Here is a 21,090-nt window from a genome sequence, read left to right as displayed (position 1 = left end):
CAGCAGTGCAAACATTAATAAACATTCTGGCAACTGTCATTGAATTAAATAGGCAGCTATGAGAGCTACATGAAATGCTTAACTGTTCATGGGGGAAACACTTTGAAAAAGCATGCCTATTGAAAAGGACTTAAGCCAAGTTCAGCCTTCACTGAGGTGTGTTCAACATACCTGTTGAACTTTTGCTTCCGCTTCTGATGTCCCCTTTGGTGGGAGTAGTGGCTCGTTGTCCATCATCATTCTTTCATACTTATCTTCCATGCCTAACTGACAGGCTATTACATTCATAGCTGGGTACATGATTTCTAATCTAGAATGAAGGGCAAAGTCCTCAGTTTCACTGATTTTCTTGAAAAATCAATTTTTTAGCAGTTAACAAATGTTCAACTTTCAAAAGACATTTGATACTCAAAAACGTTCATCTGCTCTGTTTCATTGAAGCACAGGTTGTTCTTAAGATCTGATCATTGATAAAAACAAATATACCGCTAAGCAACCAGGTAGTTATAGATATTCCACTGTACCCAGCTGCATGAATGTGGAATTTCCAAACACTAAGGCTAGAAGTTAGTTATTACAATAACATTTTGTCTCCATTCGTCTCATCAACCCCTCCTCCAGTAATTGATGGTCTAGAACTTGTTCCAAAGCTCTTTTCAGTTTTTTTCCACTACCTATTTTCAGGGACCCGAGCATAGCGTAGATAGGAAACCATTAGGGAATGGAGGAAGAGTTCAAGCGGGATTGGTTTATACTGGAATCTGCAAAGTACAGTATCTGCAGGTACTAGGGACTGCCACAATGAGAAAGGTGAAATTTACCAAATAATTAATGGAAATATTCAATCTGGCCAATATGGAGGAGCTTGAATGATCAAATGGACCCTTTCTCATGCTAAGCTCTAAATTCACTTGAGGTAAGTCCCTCTAGGACCTTCTCATTGCAGCAGATTGACAGCAGGGCTGATTGACCAGAGAGGGATTCAGTCTAATCATGCTGGAGTGACAACAGGGTGTTTCTGCACTCACGTTGGCCTCCTCTGAGGATACATGAATGGTAAACTGGGCAATGGAGTGTTGGTAGGGAGTCTTGGGTCTCTACTTACAGTCATGTATCTGCAAAGCAGTATTAATTCAATGTGTGCACGGTGATCTGCATCGGCATCTACCCTCAGTTGAAGACAGTTGAAAATTTATGTGGAGACGCTCAAGTTCTCTTACACAGGCTACATCAATTTTTTGATGCTGCATTCCCTAAAACCTTCCCTCTTTCCCAATCACATTACTTTGGGAATGACCTCAAACTCATGAACTCACAGGTGACTGTCGAAAAACCTGGCAAATATTTGACTATAATTGCAACCTCAGTGGTAAAGAATTGCATGTTAAATATTCATTCTGCTGGCACATAATTGCATGCAGCAAACTCAGTACAGTTTATCAGGGAATAGAAGATAATTTGCATTGCAGAATAGTATAACCAGTGCATACTAAAGAAGGATAGAATGATGTATTACAACATTCTCTTTGTCCACATTTATCTTTCTCACCTGTAAACTTTGCAGAATTGTTTGTAGAGGGTCACAGAGTTGATCTGCTCCACACTAAGCTTTAACCTGCCCCATTCCTCCTTAAACACCTCAAGTTGTTTCCATAATATCAAGAAGGATTTAAGCGCCACGTACACTGATATGGGCTCCTTTGCTTTCAAAGAGGGTGCTATTTTGCTGACTGGGGACTGTTCTCCATCTTTCTTTTCAACTGCATCTTCCTGCGGTAAACACCCAAAAATCATAAAGTGTAGAGAAATCAAGCTTCAGCCAAGGAAAGCCACGTGTAGATGAATAAATTACATGCTATAATAGGCAACTTCAGCTGGACCGAGAGTTCTCATGGGGTGGGCGCAGTTAGCTACAAACTAGATGGTTTGCTTCCCTATAACATAACATAGAAAAAAAAATGAGGTTACGCTGTTGTAAATGTTAGCTGAGCCAGTGGCCCTCTGTCCTTTGTAGCTCTGCATATTTGTTTGCGATTGTACAAATCTAAGGTAGAGATTACCAACAAGGATCGCAATGCTGCATGGAGAAGGCAAAGGTCCACAACCATTCCCATTTCTTTATTTCACTTTCCCTCAGCCCGCCTTCTCCATGATTGAGAAGACAGGCAGGTTTAACTGCTCCCAGGAATAAAAACAGAAAATGCTGCAAAAACTCAGCAGGTCTGATAACATCTGTGGCGAGAGAAGCAGAATTAATGTTTTGAGTCTGTATGACCCTTCTTCAGAGCCCAGGTAGATTCCCAGGAACCTACACTGGAGCTGTTTAGCTAAGAAGTCTAAACAATACTTCCCCATGATAGAATAGTTGAGAACAGGATATGCTCATGTAGGGTGGTCAGTCGACCACTTCCGAGGCAGAATATGTTGAAGTAACACTAACAAACAATGCCTCCATGTCAACCTAGTTTTTAATCATTCTCAAACAAATACAAACGAATGAAAATAGTGCACCGGTACTTTGGAATGAGAATGCTCCTAAGGTCATTCATAATTTGTCTGCAAACAAGTTTTTTTTTGCCCTCATATCAGCATATTTTTAGGTACACTTTCAGTCTAGCAGAGCATAAGCAAAGCAAACTGTAAAACTTACATGTGCACATCTGTACTGTGCACTATACATAGAAACATACATAGAAAATAGGAACAGGAGTAGGCCATTCAGCCCTTCGAGACTGCTCCGCCATTCATCATGATTGTGGCTGATCATCCAACTCAATAGCCTGCTCCCGCTTTCTCCCCATATCCTTTGATCCCTTTCGCCCCAAGAGCTATATCTAACTCCTTCTTGAAAACATACAATGTTTTGGCCTCAACTACTTTCTGTGCTAGCAAATTCCACAGGCTCACCACTCTCTGGCTGAAGAAATTTCTCCTCATTTCAGTCCCAAATGGTCTACCCCATATCCTCAGACTGTGACCCCTGGTTTTGGACTCCCCCAGCATTGGGAACATCCTTCTTGCATCTACCCTGTCTAATCTTGTTAGAATTTTATAGGTTTCTATGAGATCCCCCCTCATTCTCCTGAACTCCACTGAATATAATCCTAACCGACTCAATCTCTCCTCATTTGTCAGTCCCACCATTCCAGGAATCAGTCGGGTAAACCTTCACTGCACTTCCTCTAAAGCAAGAACATCCTTCCTCAGATGAGGAGACCAAAACTGCACGCAATATTCCAGGTGTGGTCTCACCAAGGCCCTGTATAATTGCAACAAGACATCCCTGCTCCTGTACTCGAATCCTCTCGCCATGAAGTCCAACGTGCCATCTGCCTTCTCTACCGCCTGCTGCACCTGCATGCATACCTTCAGCGATTGGTGTACAAGGACACCCAGGTCTCGTTGCATATTCCCTTCTCTCAATTTATAGCCATTCAGATAATAATCTGCCTTCCTGTTTTTGCTACCAAAGTGAATAACCTCACATTTATCCACGTTATACTGCATCTGCCATGCATTTGCCCACTCACTCAGCTTGTCCAAATCACTCTGAAGCATCTCTGCATCCTCTTCACAGCTCACCCTCCCACCCAGCTTTGTGTCATCTGCAAATTTGGAGATATTACATTTAGTTTCCTCATCTAAATCATTAATATTTATTGTGAATAGCTGGGGTCCCAGCACCGATCCCTGCAGTATCCCACTAGTCACTGCCTGCCATCCGGAAAAAGACCCGTTTATTCCTACTCTTTGTTTCCTGTCTGCCAACAGTTTTCTATCATCTCAATACACTACCCCCAATCCCATACGCTTTAATTTTACACGCTAACCTCTTATGTGGGACATTGTCGAAAGCCTTCTGAAAGTCCAAATAAACCACATCCACTGGATCTCCCTCATCAACTCTACTAGTTACATCCTCGAAAAATTCCAGTAGATTTGTCAAGCATGATTTCCCTTTCATAAATCCATGTTGACTCTGTCCGATTCTGCCACTGTTTTCCAAGTGCTCAGCTAGTAAATCTTTTATAATGAATTCTAGACTTTTCCCCACTACCAACTTCAGGCTGACTGGTCTATAATTCCCTGTTGTCTCTCTACCTCCCTTTTTAATAGTGGGGTTACATTAGCTACCCTCCAATCTGTAGGAACTGTTCCAGAGTCTATAGAATCTCAGAAGATGACCACCAATGCATCCACTATTTCTAGCGCCGCTTCCTTAAGCACTCTGGGATGTAGATTATCAGGCACTGGGGATTTATCGGCCTTCAGTCCCATCAATTTCCCCAACAGCATTTCCCTACTAATACTGATTTATTTCAGTTCCTCCCTCTCACTAAACCCTGTGTTCCCCAACATTTCTGGTATGTTATTTGTGTCCTCCTTTGTGAAGACAGAACCAAAGCATGCATTTAGTTGGTCAGCCATTTCTTTGTTCCCCATTATAAATTGCCCTGTTTCTGACTGTAAGGGACCTACATTTGTCATCATCAATCTTATTCTCTTCACATACCTATAGAATCTTTCACAATCAGTTTTTATGTTCCCCACAAGCTTACACTCGTGCTCTATTTTCCCCTTCTTAATCAATCCCTTGGTCCTCCTTTGCTGAATGCTAAACTGCTCCCAATCCTCAGATCTGTTGTTTTTTCTGGCCAATGAGTATGCCTCTTCCTTGGATCTAATACTATCTCTAATTTCCCTTGTATGCCATGGTTTGGCCACCTTTCCTGTTTTACTTTTGTGCCAGACAGGAATAAACAATTGTTGCAGTTCACCCATGTGCTCTTTGAACGTTTGCCATTGCCTATCCACCATCATCCCTTTAAGTAACGTTTCCCAATCCATCATAGTCAACTCACGACTCATACGATCGTAGTTTCCTTTATTAAGATTCAGGACCCAAGCCTCAGTATCAACTACGTCACTCTCCATCTTGATGAAGAATTCTATCATATTATGGTCGCTCATCCCCAAGGGGCCTCACACAACTAGATTGCCAATTATTCCTTTGCCATTACCCAATACCCAGTCTAGGATGGCCTGTTCTCTAGTTGATTGCTCAACATATTGGTCCAGAAAACCATCTCATATACGCGCCAGGAATTCCTCCCCTACAGTATTGTTACTAATTTAATTTGCCCAATCTATATGCAAATTAAAGTCACCTATAATTACAGATGTTCCTTTATTGCATGCGTCTAATTTCCTGTTTAATGCCATTCCCAACATCACCACTACAGTTTGGGAGTCTATATAAAACCCCCACTAATGTTTTTTGCCCCTTAGTGTTTCTCAGCTCTACCCATACAGATTCCACATCGTGGGAACTAATATCTTTCCTCACTATTGCGTTAATTTCCTCTTTAACCAGCAATGCAACTCCATCACCTTTTCCTTTTTGTCTGTCTTCCTAAATATTGAATATCCCTGGATGTTCAGCTCCCATCTCTTGTCACCCTGCAGCCATGTCTCTGTAATCCCGACTATATCAAACCTGTTTACATCTATTTGCGCGGTTAATTCACCCACTTTATTGCGAATGCCCCTCGTGTTAAGACACAAAGCCTTAAGGCTTGTCTTTTTAACATTGTCCCGTTCCCACTATTTTTCACTGAGGCCGTTTGATTCTTGCTCTTGATTTCTCTGCCTATCACTTTTCCTATTCCCCTTTCTGTCTTTTGTTCTTGTCCTTGATTCCCCCTCCTCTGACTCCTTGCATAGGTTCCCATCCCCCTGCCATTTTAGGTTAAACCCTCCCCAACCACTCTAGCAAATATTCCCCCTAGGACATTAGTCCCGGTCCTGCCCAGATGTAACCCATCCAGTTTGTACTGGTCCCACCTACCCCAGAGCCAGTCCCAATGTCCCAGGAATCTGAACCCTACCCCTCACACCATCTCTTCAGCCATGTATTCATCCAATGTATCCTGCTTTTTCTACTCTGACTAGCACATGGCAATGGTAGTAATCCTGAGATCACTACCTTTGAGGTCCTACTTTTCAACTTACTTCCTAACTCCCTATATTCTGCTTTTAGGACCTCAACCCTTTTTTTACCTATGTTGTTTGTACCAATGTGTACCATGACCACTGGCTGTTCACCCTCCCCCTTCAGAATGTCCTGTAGCTGCTCTGAGACATCCTTGACCCTAGCACCAGGGAGGCAACATACCATCCTGGAGTCTCGTTTGCGGCCACAGGAATGCCTATCTATTCCCCTTACAACTGAAGCCCCTATAACTATTGCATTCCCATACTTTTTAGTCTCCCCCTGTGCAGCAGACTCAACCGTGGTGTAACGAATTTGGCTGTTGCTGCTTTCCCCTGAGAGGCCATTCCGCCCAACAGTATCCAAAGCGATATATCTGTTTTGCAGGGGAATAGCCACAGGAGGTTCCTGCACTGCCTGCCTAGTCCTCTTGCTCTACCTAGTGACCACCCATTCCCTTCCTGCCTGTGGACTCTTAGCCTGCGGAGTGACCACCTCTCTATACGTGCTATCCATGATACTCTCTGCCTCACGGATGCTCCACAGTGTCCCCAGCCGCCGCTCCAGCTCCGAAACCCGGGTTTACAGGAGCTGCACCTGGAGACACTTCCTGCACACAAGCTGGCCCCAGGCACTGGAAATGTTCCTGGCTTCCCGTATAGAGCAGGATGAGCACACCATGGTTTTGAGCTCTTCTGCCAAGACTTATCCCTTTAAATTAAATTAAGCCTTTTGGAAGATACTTAATATCAAATAATATCAATTACTCTAGGGCCCTTCTTCCCTGCTCCTCCTTGTTACAGAATATAGCCCTTACAAACGATGAACCACAAAATAAGACCTTAAAAACTATAAGTGATAAAAGTAGTAAATACTTACCCGACCATACTCACAATACTCAAAGGACCACCTCGTTCCCTCCTCACCGACCTCCCTCAGTCACCTCTGCTCTCCCAGCTCTGTTTCAACTCCCAACTCCTCTCGCACTCCTATTTCCCCTAATTATCCATGGGTACTGTGAGCAAGGAAACGCTGGCCTAGATTTTCTGATTCCCCTCCTCTCACCAGCCACTCTTAATGAGGAAGTACAACCTGGGCCATATTGCTTGCTAAATGTCCCATTTGAAAATTGGATGCTGAGGGCACTTGTTAACTCCCAATGCCCAGAGTTATAAAGTTGGCAGAAGGGGTCTCAGGAAGAAGGGTCTGTGCAATCTCTCTCTCAGAGTACTATGGTGCACAGGCCCCACAGGCAGTTCCTAGAACTTCTGTTGAAATAATTCTGGCTCATCTTTCAGGCAGCTGTCTATTTCCTTTCCCCAGTCTGGCAGGGTCAAAAAGGTCAATAGGAAGTAAAACCAGGCAGGATGTAAATCAAAAAGCCACCCCAAACCCGTCAGCTTCCTGCTGGGCAGCTTAGGTTAATATTAGTCCCAAACAAGTGGCCAACCATGTCATCCAGGGATAAGAATGTAATTTTACAGAATGTAATTGCTGAAGATTTCACCTGCTCAGCTTTGGTCACTGACTCATCGCATGGCTCCTCATCCTTTCCGGTAAACAGGACAGCTTCACTCCCATTCTGCATCATGTCTTCCATCAAAAGGGAGACACTAAGTAGTTCAGCATTAGCAACATTACGGTCACGATCGTTCAGTTTGCACAGGCACATCTGGATCAAAGAGAAGTGGCAGCAATTCTGATAAATGGGTTCTATAGTTTAAGGCGTCACACCAACCCCCCCCACAACAACCTCCCAACTCTCCCACCCCCTCCCCCCACCCCCCCACCCCACCCCCACAACCCCACCGCCCCCACCCCGCAACTGAGCCATAGGCTTTTTTGATGATCGGCTGCAGTTTATTTCTTGACACATTTGCAAAGGCAATAACCTATCAGCATCAATGTCTTCACACATCAGTGATACTCAGTGCACAGGCTTTTATCTTAAGACACGTTTTTCAAAATACCCAATAACGTACCATTCCAAGATACAACACAAAAACTAACCCGGCAGCTAATGTACTTTCCGTGTTAGCATGGGAGGTGCAGCCAAATTAATGCTTTTACCTGCATACTATACTCGATGGTTTGAAAGTTGCCGAGCATCACTGGGACAAATCCCTCTCTTGCTAAGAAAGTTCTCCAGGGAAACAGTACAGGGGCCTGGAACAGAAAATATTGGGTCAACAAAGGAAGAAAGGAGCTGTGAACAAGCTCAGTTATGAAGTATAAAAAGTAAAATGCTGCAGATGCTGGAACTCTGAACTAAAACCAGAAAATGCCAGAAACGCTTAGCAGATCAGGCAGCATCTTAGAGAGAAGAAGGCAGCGTTAACATTTCAGGTCAATGACCCTTTGTTAGGACCTGGGGTGTTTCTGTCTTTTTCTGGTTTTATTACAATTATGAGGCACCCCTCATTAAAAATTCTCTCTGCATGTTTGCCAAACACCATGACAGAGTCCTCCAAGGTGGCCTTTGTGGATGACAGAAAACTTGGAAGCATTGTGAAGAGTGAGGATTGTGTAGAACTTCAAAAGGACGTAGACAAATTGGTGAAATGGGCAGACAAGTGGCCAATGAAATTTAATGCAAAGTGTGAAGTGATTCATTTTGGTAGGAAGTACACAGAGAAAATAGAAGATATAAGATAAATTCTAAAGAGGGTACAGAAGCAGAGGGACCTGGGGATATAGGTGCATAAATCAGTATAGGTTGAAAAAGTGGTTATTAAAACATACAGTATCCTAGGCTTTATTAATAAAGGCATAAAGTACAAAAGCAAAGAGTCTATGTTGAATTAAAAACAGAATGTGCTGGAACTACTCAGCAGGTCTGGCAACATCTGTGGAGAGAGACACAGAGTTAATGTTTTGAGTCAAATATGGCTCTTTTTCAGAACTGAAGGGAGGTACAAATGTGATGGATTTTATACTGTTGAAAGGGGGAGGGGGTGATAGAACAAATGGAAATTTCTGGGATAGGTTGAAAGGCAGGAAAGATTAAATAACAAAGATGTCATGGGACAAAAGGCAAAGGCAGTGTTAATGGTTGTAGTAAAGAAACAAAGGGCAGAATTTTACAAGTCGGCGAGCACGGGCGGGGCCCGCTCGCTGACGCATAAAATGACACGGGATGACATCAGGCGGAACTCCCGACGTCACCCCGCCCCATTTAAATTTTCAGGAAGGCGGGAGTGCAGTAAAATCAGCTGCGGGCCCGCTGACCTGTCAATGGCCAATTGAGGCCATTGACAGGGTCAATTAAGTAATTAAAGGACCCGCCCGTCCAACCTTAAGGTTGGCGGGCAGGCCAGGAGCCCCGGCGGCAAATAGAAAAAACATGAAACCTCATCCACAGGGGATAAGGTTTCATGTAGGCTTTAAAAAACTTTAATAAAGATTGTGTAAAAATTATGGACATGTACCAGCTCATGTGACTTTGTCACATGAGGGGACATGTAAGGGAAATTTTTTTTCTAATTTTTAATATTTTTGAGAGTAGAGGCGATCTTCCTGAGGCATCCTCAGGGAGATGAGTGCGCTCTTTTGTGCGCATGTGTGAAAGAGCGCACTCTCGATTTTAGGGAATCCCCCCCGCCCGCACAGGGAGTGGTTCCTTGCAGATGTCACGCTGGGCGGGCCTTAATTGGCCCGCACACGTAAAATGGCGCCGCGCCTCCGATCGGGGGTGCCGATCAGAAGCGCACCTGCACGCGCCAGCCCATCAACTTCCCCCCCGACGGGGGGAAAATTCAGCCCAAAACATTGGTCCAGAGTTGATGTTAATGGCAGAATAAAGGACGGCTCTGTCTGAAAGCAAAGACATGAAAACAACATGCAGGCTGGCCTTTGGCAAAACAAAAATCAAAATGGAGCACAGAGATCATGGTCTGAAGCTGTTGAAGTCAGTGTTGAATCCAGAAGGCTGTAAAGTGCCGAATTGGAAGTTGAGGTGCTGTTCCTCAAGCTTGCATTGAGCTTCCTGGAACGCTGCAGTAGGCTGATGATAGGAAGAGGGACATGAGAGCAAGGCACTGAATTAAAATGGCAAGAAGCTGGAATGTCAGGATCATGCTTGCAGACTGAGTGGAGATGTTCTGTAAAGTGGTCACCCAGTCTGTGCTTGGTCTCCCCAATGTAGAGAAGACCACACTGTCAGCAGCAAATTCAGTAGACTAAATTGAAAGAAGTACAAGTTAATCATTGCTTCATCTTATATTAAGCCTATATAGAACACTGGTCTCAGCTGGAGTATTGTGTTCATTCTGTGCACTGCAGGAAGGATGTGTTGGCTTTAGAGAGAGTGCAGAAAAGATTCATGAGAATGGTTCCAGGGATGAGAAACTTCAGCTTTTAAGGCAGATTGGAGAAGTTAGGACTGTTTCCCTGTGAAAAAAGAAGGCTGAGAGGAGATTTGATAGAGGTAGTTAAAATTATGGAGGGGCCTGGACTGAGTAGATAGGGAGAAATTGTTTTCACACGTAAGAGGATTGAGAATGAGAGAGCTCAGATTTAAAGTAATTAATAAAAGAAGCAAAAAAGTGACATGAGGAGAAACATTGTTACGCAGCAAATAGTTAGGGTTTGGAATGCACTGCCTGGCAGTGTGGTGGAGGCAGGTTCAATTGAAGCATTCAAAAGGGAATTAGACTGTTATCTGAAAAGGAAGAATATTATTGACCTGAAAAGGAAAGGGGAAGGCAGGAGAATGGAACTAGGCGAGTTGCTCATTCGGAGAGCCGGTGCAGACACGATGGGCCAAATGGCCTCCTTCTGCGCCATAACATTTCTGTGATTCTGTGAATTGGATTATCTGCATAAGAAGAATGTGCAGGGGTATGGGGAGATGGTAGAGGGGTAGCAGGGGGTAAGTTGTTCCTCTGGAGAGTCAGTGCAGACATGATGGGCTGAGTGGTGTCCTTCTGTGCTGTAGCAATTCCGTGATTCTGTGAAGGTATCTTATGGAATTTTACAATTCACCATGCTAATTAGGGGAAGTTAGATAAGCACATGAGGGAGAAAGGAACAGAAGGATATGCTGATAAGGTTACAGACAGACAGATTTGCATTTATGCAGCACTTTTCACAACTACTGGATGTCTCACAGCGCGTTACAGCCAATGAAGTACTTGTGAAGTGAAGTCATTGTTGTAATGTAAGAAATGCAGCAGTCAATGTTGCATACAACAATATTCCACAAACAGCAATGTGATAAAGAGCAGATAATCTGTTTTTTGTGACATTGCTTGACAGGTAAATGTTAGTTGGGACACCAGGGATGATTTTTAAAAATTCATTCATGTGATGTGTGCATCATGGACTAGGCCAGCATTTATTGCACATCCCTAATTGCCCTTGACAAGGTGGTGGTGAGCTGCTTTCTTGAACCGCTGCAGTCCGTGTGGTGTAGGTACACCCACAGTGCTGTTAGGAAGGGAGTTCCAGGATTTTGACTCAGCGACAGTGAAGGAACGGTGATATATTTCCAAGTCAGGATGGTGAGTGGCTTGGAGAGGAACTTCCAGGTGGTGGTGTTTCCATGTGTCTGCTGCCCTTGTCCTTCTAGGTGGTAGCGGCCGTGGGTTTGGAAGGTGCTGTCGAAGGAGCCTTGGTGAGTTCTTGCAGTGCATCTTGTAGATGGTGCACATTGCTGCTACTGTGCGTCGGTGTTGGAGGGAGTGAATGTTTGTGGAAGGGGTGCCAATCAAGTGGGCTGCTTTGTCCTGGATGGTGTCAAGCCTCTTGAGTGTTGTGGGAGCTGCACTCATCCAGGCAAGTGGAGGGTATTCCATCACACTCCTGACTTGTGCCTTGTAGATGGAGGACAAGCTTTGGGGAGTCAGGAGGTGAGTTACTCACTGCAGGATTCCTAGCCTTTGACCTGCTCTTGTAGCCACAGTATTTATTTGACCAGTCCAGCTCACTTTCTGGTCAATGGTAAAACCCCCAGGATGTTGATAGCGGGGAACTCAGTGATGGGAATGCCATTGAATGTCAAGGGCCAATGATTAGTTTCTCACTTGTTGGAGATGGTCATTGCCTGGCACTTGTGTGGCACAAATGTTACTTGCCATTTGTCAGCCCAAGCCTGGATATTGTCCAGGTCTTGCTACATTTGGACATGGACTGTTTCAGTATCTGAGGAGTCGCGAATGGTGCTGAACATTGTGCAATCATCAGCAAACACCCCCACTTCTGACCTTGTGCTGGAAGGAAGGTCATTGATGAAGCAGCTGAAGATGGTTGGGCCAAGGACACTTCCCTGAGGAACTCCTGCAGTGATGTCCTGGAACTGAGATGATTGACCTCCAACAGCCACAACCATTTTCCTTTGTGCTAGATATGTCTCCAACCAGCTGAGAGTTTTCCCCTGATTCCCATTGACCCCAGTTTTGCTAGAGCTCTTTGATGCCACACTCGGACAAATGTGGTCTTGATGTCATGGGCAGACACTCTTACCTCAATTTTGGAATTCAGCTCTTTTGTCCATGTTTGAGCCAAGGCTGCAATGAGGTCTAGAGCTGAGTGACCCTGGCAAAACTCAAACTGAGCCTCAGTGAGCAGGTTATTTCTAAGCAAGTTCTGCTCGATGCATCTTTTGATGCATCTGTGGCAAGATTGTGTTGTTGTTGGTTGGGTCTGGAGTCACATGTAGGCCAGATCAGGTAAGGACAGCAGATTTCCTTCCCTAAAGGGCATTAGTGATGCAGATGGATTTTTACGTCAGTAGTTTTATGGTCAACATTCCACTTTTAATTCCAGACTTTTATTGAATTCAAATTTCACCATCTGTTGTGGTGGGATTACTAGTCCAGTGACAATACCACCGCCTCTCCATAATACCTCTGATCTTCTTCAAAATGGTGTAGTGTGATCTTTAACATCCACCAGAGAAGGCAGATGGGGCCTCGGTTTAACATCTCATCTGAAAGACAACACCTCCAACAATGCAGTGCTCCCTCTGTACTGTACTGGGAGTGTCAGCCGTGATTTTTGTGCTCAAGCCCTGGATTGGGACTTGAACCCAGAAACCTGCGACTGAGGGGAGAGATGAAAAGGGGCAGGAGGAGACTTGTGTGGAGTATTAACACTGGCATTGACCAGTTGACCGAACAGTCTGATACCAAGCTTTACACTTGATATAATTCTATATGAGGTAGGAGTGTCTTATATCAAAAGAGGGGACTAAAGCATAACTGATACAATCCCTAACGATGGCTGTTAGAAACATGGGTTTGTTGAAAATAATATTCTTACTTGATATTGGTCAGCTCAGGTTAGACATGGTTGATCCCCATCTTATACTAACCCTGGTGTTCCATGCATCTAGAGGCTGTGGCAGAGGAAGCAACGACCCATACAGGCTGCTGACAACAGAGTTACTCATGGCCGGCAGTGCCTGGCGCATACTGTCTGTCACTGTTTGGAATGCCGTCACATTCCCAGCAGACAAAAAAGTTTCCCTGTAAAAAGATAAAAAATTAAAATGTGAATTATCAGCACAGAACATACAATAACTGCTTTCACATCGGTTGCCTTCTTTGAGACAGGACAATTGGTGAATATGAAGGTTTAATGTACAGCTTACTATTCTGCAACAGTGTGTGCTTGACAATCAAATCACATTCAAATTAGACCAGGTTAAACATCCATATTGCAGGCCATATGACTGACCATTCATACCAGGTGATTCCATTTCCTGGCAATATTCATGAGATTAGTAGGCGGAATGAAGAATTATCCACATATGTGTGTGACAGATAGAGAGAGAGAGAGAGAATTTAAATTTAAGAAAAAGTATGCAGGACACATAGTTGCCTGCTACTGTATTGTAAATTATTTCTCAGTAAACATGCATTAATTCCTTTACAATGAACCTCATAAATATCAAAGTCTGTGGAGCACACGAGAAGCTGTTACAGAACAAAAAGTTGCTGTCAGCAGAAAAATTTACCCCCAAAAAAGTAATTTAGAAGAATGATATATAATACAAAACTAATAATAGATATCAAAAGTGATCTCAAGGCCAGAATCTAATTTCTGGGCTAAGGTGGCATATACAAGCTGGCTGAGGTTCATTCTTGTGATTCATGGTATTAACTCTCTCATTATGTTCCTAACTGATGAACAATCAGGTATCATTGATCAAATGGACAGATGTATATTAATATTCTGGTGGTGATTCACTAATAAAATGGTCCTATCATTGATAAAAAAACAATTAAATCTCTACAGCAGCCTCTCTGTTTCTTCTAAGGATGGTTTAGTTGAATGTTGGCTTTCCCCCTATCATGAAACAGATCATGTTCTAATTTGGCTCTCTTTCCTAAATAATAAATTGTGCAGAAACAGAAAAGGATCAGTTTACTATCACACACATCACTGGACCTGATTCAAAGACAGAAATGAGGGAGAGATGAAGACAAGTTATATCTATTTTTAGATCAGGATAATATCCCTTCCAGTCTTTTTGATTAAGTCTCATGTCACTGTGACCATTAATTTCAGGGGAATCATGTTAATTGCGATAGCAATATTCATTGAATAATAAATTCAATTTAGAATTACTTACATAGACGCAAGCATATCTGTAATTGTATGAGTAGACGTAAGTGTGTGAGTAGATTTGAATGTGAGTAGATGTGAGAATGTGAGTGGTTTGAGTGCGAGTAGACATGAGAATGTGAGTGGTTTGAGTGTGAGTAGATGTGAGTATGTGAGTAGGTTTGAGTGTGAGTAGGTTTGAGTGTGAGTAGATGTGAGTATTTGAGTAGGTTTGAATGTGTGAATAGATGTATGTGAGTAGGTTTGAGTATGAGTAGATGTGAATATGTGAGTAGGTTTGAGTGTGAGTAGATGTGAGTATGTGAGTAGGTTTGAGTGTGAGTAGGTTTGAATGTGTGAATAGATGTATGTGAGTAGGTTTGAGTGTGAGTAGATGTGAGTATGTGAGTAGGTTTGAGTGTGAGTAGATGTGAGTATGTGAGTAGGTTTGAGTGTGAGTAGATGTGAGTATGAGTAGGTTTGAGTGTGAGTAGATGTGAGTATGTGAATAGGTTTGAGTGTGAGTAGGTTTGAGTGTGTGAATAGATGTATGTGAGTAGGTTTGAGTGTGAGTAGGTTTGAGTGTGTAAGTATAAATGCATGCATTATGTGCATGTGAGAGAGAGAGTAGTTAAATGTAAAAAATGTTCAATCAGCATTCATTACGAGTGGATTAGTCCAGGATTTTCTCTTTCCTTGGCAAGAAGGTGTTCTATGTATCAATCACCCGCTTGAAGCTTCTCTAGGCCAGTGGGACAGAACTAGACAGCCTCAGAGTCATTTGTTCCTGTGCATTGTCCTTGTTAAACAGGCTGGACAGTTGAAGAGATATCATTCTCAGTGCAGTGTTCTCATCCCATCACAAACACACACAGTTGAACGTCATTGTGCTTCATCCAACTACCTGTCCGTGAATAATCAAGGGAACTCACCCTAGCGGGGGAACTGAGACTTAAATTACATTCAATTTAAATTAAATTAAATTGAATTAGCTACACTACAGTGGTGACGACACTTCCAAAGTACTTCGTTGGCTGTTAAACACTTGGGGGCTTTCTGAAGTTGTGAAAGGTGCTACCTAATGGGAAATCTTCCTTTAAAAAGAGAATTATATTTCCAATCACCTAGCCAGAACTCCATAATTTGTAGTAACAAGCCGGCAGTAACATTCCGATTCAAAAGAGCACTTTGTAGAATAGTTCTTTACCTGATTAAATGGCGAACAGCAGCATCAAACTGCAAGAACATGACTTCTCTTTTGAGAACGAGAAGCTGAGCTACTTTCGCAGGATCCCGTGGATTTTGAAGGTTGTCTATCTGAGCCTGAATCTCCTGAAGCTCGGAACCTGTCCCAATACGAAGCAGCAAAATATGTAAATAGACAATACATGAAGATCAATAACTCATTAGGAAATATAGCACAGAATGATACTTGGACATGTAGGTCATAAAGGCCACGTGTTTATCATTCATAGATAATGATGTCCATTATTCATTTTGCTTATCGATCTATTCTTCATTTTATTTTCCCCTCTTTACTCCCAAGTTTCAGAGTATTCTCCTTTGAGAAGCATAGTTGCCAACCAGCCTGATCAGAGCTTTCTGCCGAAGATGTGATTCTAGCACAAAGCAAGCGGTGTACTTCTGAGGTCTGTGTAAATCACACATGCCTCAGTTCACCACTTTTCCACAGGCTGAGGTTCTTTTCATTCATTCATGGGATGTGGGTGTCACTGGCTAGACCAGCATTTATTGCCCTCCTCCCATAGAAGGTGGTGGTGGTGGTGAGCTGCCTTCACGAACCACTGCAGTCCCGTGGTGTAGGTACACCCAAAGTGCTGTTAAGGGGGTGGTGGTGGGGGGGGTTCCAGGATTTTGACCCAGCGACAGTGAAGGATCACAAATTAAATCTCGGTGGAACCACAAGCATGAATTGACTGTCTTTCGCGGTGAATGTTTATTTGTGTTCATCATGCGAGGGATGATTTTGTGGGGGGGAAAATGAAACACTTTGCATCTCAGGAAAACTCCATCAAATTAAGCACTCCCAGATCAAGCAGACCGAAGCTATAAACTCCATGGGCGGAATTTTACAGCCCCGCTGCGGCATGCCTCCCTCCCGGCGGATGCAGCTGAGCCATTTAAATCTCCATTCAGTTCGGCGGGACCGTAATATCCCGCTGGGCAGGGGGGGGGCTGTAAAATCTTGGCCCATAATGCGCTTCAGCATAGATCTCAGAAGAGCACCCCTTGCTCTGCACTAGAGCAGCATCTTTCCCTTCTCCACATTTTTCCCTTCTCTGAGTGGAACTGCCAATTAAATGCATACCAGGGCCATTTGCAGGTGGTTTTACGCTATGAGCTGATGCTTGTCAGGAACTGGAATGGGGCTGCAAAATTATTTAGCCTAGGACACCAAAGTCAAGGGAGGAAATTTTTATTCCATCTACATGAGTCCGCCTCTATCAATCTGTGATGCAGCAGCTAAATACTGCGCCAATCAAGCCACCCTTATGTACTGTATGCTCTCCATTTCGTATAATCATTATTTCAAGTCAGTCACAGGTTTTGCTGGTGTTATGTGGTACCCATCAAAACTACTTATAAACCTGTGCTGGTGTCCCAGTTATGACTGGTGTAGTACTGAGCCATAAAGACCATGAAAGTCCCAGATTTGATCCATGTTTTATCAGTATCTCAGCAAACAGACCGGTAGGATTGCTGGGATAGGCAGCAGCATTGCTCAGTCAGGGAGAGGTAATTGAGCCTGGGCTGCCACTTCTGAACATTGTCTGAAATGTGGGTGTTTCTGGGCAGTGGGGGAAGGACAGGATTGTCCTCGGCCATCATTCCCAATCACTGTCAAATAGTGATCGACTGGGGTCACCAGAAACCCCCGCGTCCGGGACTGTTTGCAATTTTCAAAGGGCCTGCAGGGGATAGGCAATGGGAAACCTACTTGCTGTTAATCAAAGGGAATGAATGGACTTTTCAATCTTTTCTCTGGGCGAGGCCAAACAGGTCTGATGCATGTTAGTGCACAGCTGTCAGGATCGCTGCAGGACAAAAGGAAGTTCATTTCCATCTGTGATGTTTTGTGAAACTTGAGCAGTCAGCTGGCGCAGAGTCAAGTTCTCTACCTCAATTTGGCATTCATGCCCACTTTGCACCATGTTTATCCTCTTGGTCGTTTCACGAGTTACCAGCTCTTCTCAGAAAGGCAGTGGTAGCTCCCAACATGGCGGCTGCTTGCCTTTTCCGTTGGTGTCAGGCAGGCAGCTCCCGCCTCCTACAGGCACTCAGTGTCTGTAATTGGGTGGCATGCTTGCCTCCTGCCCAATCACCCATTTACATTTAAAAATAGCATCTTGAGAGTGACGCAGTTCACGCGCAGGGTTGTTTATCCAGGTGTCAGGTTCCCAACTCCACTTTGAAAATCCTGCCCTTTGTGGTTAAATTCCTTCATGGCCTTGCTCCTCCCTCCCTCTGTAAGATCCTCCAGGCCTCCAGCGCTTTCCTCCTGAACTTCCAGTTCCTTTGACTATGGCTTCTTGTGCATCCTCATTCCTTTCCCTCTACCACTGGTAGCTGTTCCTTCAACTGTCCAGGCCCAAAACAGTGGACTTGCCTCTCTAAACTCTTCCAACCCCTTCTCCTACCTTGAAACCTACCATTTTAGCCAAGCTATATTAGTCATCTTTCTTGATATGGCTTGGCGTCATATTTTATTTTCATTGTTCCTTTTTGAAGCAGCTTGGAGTGTTTTGCTACTATAAAGGTGCTTTATGAATGCTTTCTTCTCATAATACTGACAAACCAGACATTCTGAGCGACCGCCTTCTGAGTAACACTTAACAAAGGCTCAGCACTCAGCAGGTCTTTTGATTTCTCTCTTTTTGTGGCTTACCAATGCCATTGAGTCCTCCCCACTCTGCTGCCAGCGGCTGCACTTTCTGAGAACCAATCAGAGGAGAGTTTCCAAGTCGTGCAAAACAGCACAAGTATGAGAAAATGTCATGAAGTGCTGCCACAATCTCCAGAGTCTGGTACAAAGCTTTCTGACAAACCTTGGGGGAAGAAAGAATCAAAACAGGTCAGTTTTCAAACTTTTAGCAGACAATCTTCAAACACCACAAACAGCACACACAATTCAATTATCCTAATATTTCACCTCAGTGATGTTCATTCAACGATCCTTGATGTAAAAGGACAATTCAATTATATTTTAAACATACCATGCAGGCAAAAAATATTCTTAATGACCTATTTTAAAAAATAAACTATCAAAAGAAAGAGGCAATGTATCTTGAAAAGCACAGTTCACTGAAGTAGTTCTTGGATTATTGTGAATGGTGTGAAAACATGATAAAATGTCCTCTACAGGCCAGAAGTGGAATCACTAAAAAAAGAGGGCCAAACCATCAGCATGCAGTGAATGAATGTGATACATCCATCTATGGAAGAACATGCAGTGATTGCTTACCTTGCCAACTTCCCGAAATCAATGCGATGAGGATGACCCTCAATTGTCTTAGATTGCTATATTTAGATACAGTTGTTAATTATCTCGTATCACTATATATAGATATAACTGGTGATTATCTTACATTGCTACAATTACTTATCCAAGGAGATTGCAGGTACCATATTTGCCTGACGAATTTTGGGAAAGAGGCTTCGTAACCTGAATTTATCTAGTAACGTCCGTGAGGTGCAGCACAAATGAGAAGTAGAGAAGACACTTCAGGCGTTTTATACCTCATTACGAGAGGTTAAAAAAGAGAGCCAAGGACAAACTAAGTGGAGAAATAGCCACTGATGCTGCAGCAGAGAAGGACAATATTTCAATGCCAGAGGAGTGGAGGATGAATGCAAGGTCACACAGCTGGGGATCGCCCAGTTTGTCTGAAGGGGTTTAAAAAGACCTTGATATCTGTTTGTTGGTGCACAGGCAGCTAGTGGAGCCTGAGAAGAGTGAGGTCAATGAGTGCGTGGGATTCGTGAAGGAAAAGGAATAGGGAATGGGGAACCAATCAGGGTCTTGTTGGGACAGATGGAGTCAAATATGCATGCACCAATTGTAGAGCAGATTTACAGGTTACAAGCTAGAGGAAGTCAATGGGCAAATCAAGGTCAAATCTCTTTAGTACCTGACACAGAAAGATGTTTTTACAGTCCAAACATTAATGATCTTCCCTCCATCATAAGGGCAGGACTGGGGCTGTTAGGTGTAATTTCTAAGGTGTTGGACTCTATTCACTGCTCCTCCAGTAATGAAGCAGCCTTTCCAACTCTACAACAGGCCCTGGACAACATCTCAGCTTGGGCTGATGAATAGCAACTAACATTTGCACCTCTCAATGTCAGGTTATGATCATCTCTAAGAAAATCCCAAGGACCTGTTCCTCACCTTCAACAGTACCACCATCATCAGGTCCTCCAACATTAATATCATGGTGGTCACTGCTGAAGCTTAATGAGACCAGCATCAACACCATAGATACAAGGGAATCATAGCTGCAAGGGAATTATAGCTACAAGAGCACTGCAGAGGTTGAGTACTCTGTGGCATGTGGTTCACTTCCTAGCCCATCAAAGCCTCCACAGGGCTCAACAGCAACGGAATGCTCACCATTTGCCTGGATGGATGCAGTTACAACGACAGACAGGAAGCTCAACACCATCCAGCACAAAGCAGTTTGTTTGATTGGCATCTCTCCCAATGAACTCAATCCCACCCTCTCCCTCGTGGGTGAGCAGAATTTTACGGTCCCGCTCCAGTGGGTTTGAAGGAGGAGGCACTCGCAATATGCAGCATGTGGCCTGCTCGCCACCTACCCATCCGCCCAGGACCTATCTCCCTTTTTATGGGGGCGGGGCGCGGAGGCAATTACAGGCCACTTGAGTGCCTCATCCCACCCCTGCCACTACTTTACCCACGTTTCACCAAGCGGGTAGCCCAGCAGCTACAGCTGTTCAGGCTGGTGTTGGGCAAGGGAGGGGGCTACATCCTTTGGGGGTCCCCTGCACCCATCAGAAGCATCCACCACCTCCACAAATTCATACCCTCCTTTAACCCTCCTCCCCTCAGCCGTTAGCTCCCTCCCAATCCCCTCACTGGGGCCTGCTAGTGAGGCCCCACCAACACCCCAGACTTATCTTTCAGTCTGGCCTCCATTTGCGCCTCTTCTTCAGGGAGTAGCAGCAGTGTCTGCTCACACTTGGCGCTGCCTGGACTACAGGGCTGCTGGCCATCCGATTAGCTGGCAGCAATGTAAGACAAGGCTACCTCCCCAGATGGGGGCAGAGGTTTCACCCTTAGCCAATTAACAATATTAAATGGCTGCAGTGCAGCCAGTAGCAGCGGAGATGTACTTCCCACTAACTATTTGGGTTGTGGGGTGGGAAATCCCATCATCTGAAAAGTCCTGACAAGTGTATTAACTCACCAATTTTAATTCAACTGCGTCTCCCAGTCCCCCAATCTCTACCATGAGGATGGCAAAGAACAAGGGTGGGGTTACATGCAAGTCAGGCCAGGTGATGAGGAG

The 21,090-nt window shown here is 44.1% G+C and overlaps 1 protein-coding gene across 1 annotated transcript in view; it reads right to left on the bottom strand.

The window, feature by feature from the left end:
- ccdc162 (coiled-coil domain containing 162) overlaps positions 1-21,090 on the bottom strand; it is a 271,702-nt gene that overhangs the window by 89,492 nt on the left and 161,120 nt on the right. The window contains exons 30-36 of the mRNA XM_078542866.1: positions 18,447-18,606; positions 15,747-15,885; positions 13,305-13,458; positions 8,063-8,158; positions 7,500-7,664; positions 1,550-1,770; positions 172-310 (exon numbers count right to left, since the gene is read on the bottom strand). Coding sequence (XP_078398992.1) covers positions 172-310; positions 1,550-1,770; positions 7,500-7,664; positions 8,063-8,158; positions 13,305-13,458; positions 15,747-15,885; positions 18,447-18,606 — 1,074 coding nt within the window. The remainder of the gene's footprint in view (positions 1-171; positions 311-1,549; positions 1,771-7,499; positions 7,665-8,062; positions 8,159-13,304; positions 13,459-15,746; positions 15,886-18,446; positions 18,607-21,090) is intronic.

Source organism: Cetorhinus maximus, chromosome 5, assembly GCF_964194155.1.
Source record: "Cetorhinus maximus chromosome 5, sCetMax3.hap1.1, whole genome shotgun sequence".
NCBI lineage: Eukaryota > Metazoa > Chordata > Chondrichthyes > Lamniformes > Cetorhinidae > Cetorhinus > Cetorhinus maximus.
The sequence above is the reverse complement of the archived record's forward strand: the minus strand, read 5'-3'. Positions and strand labels throughout refer to the sequence as shown.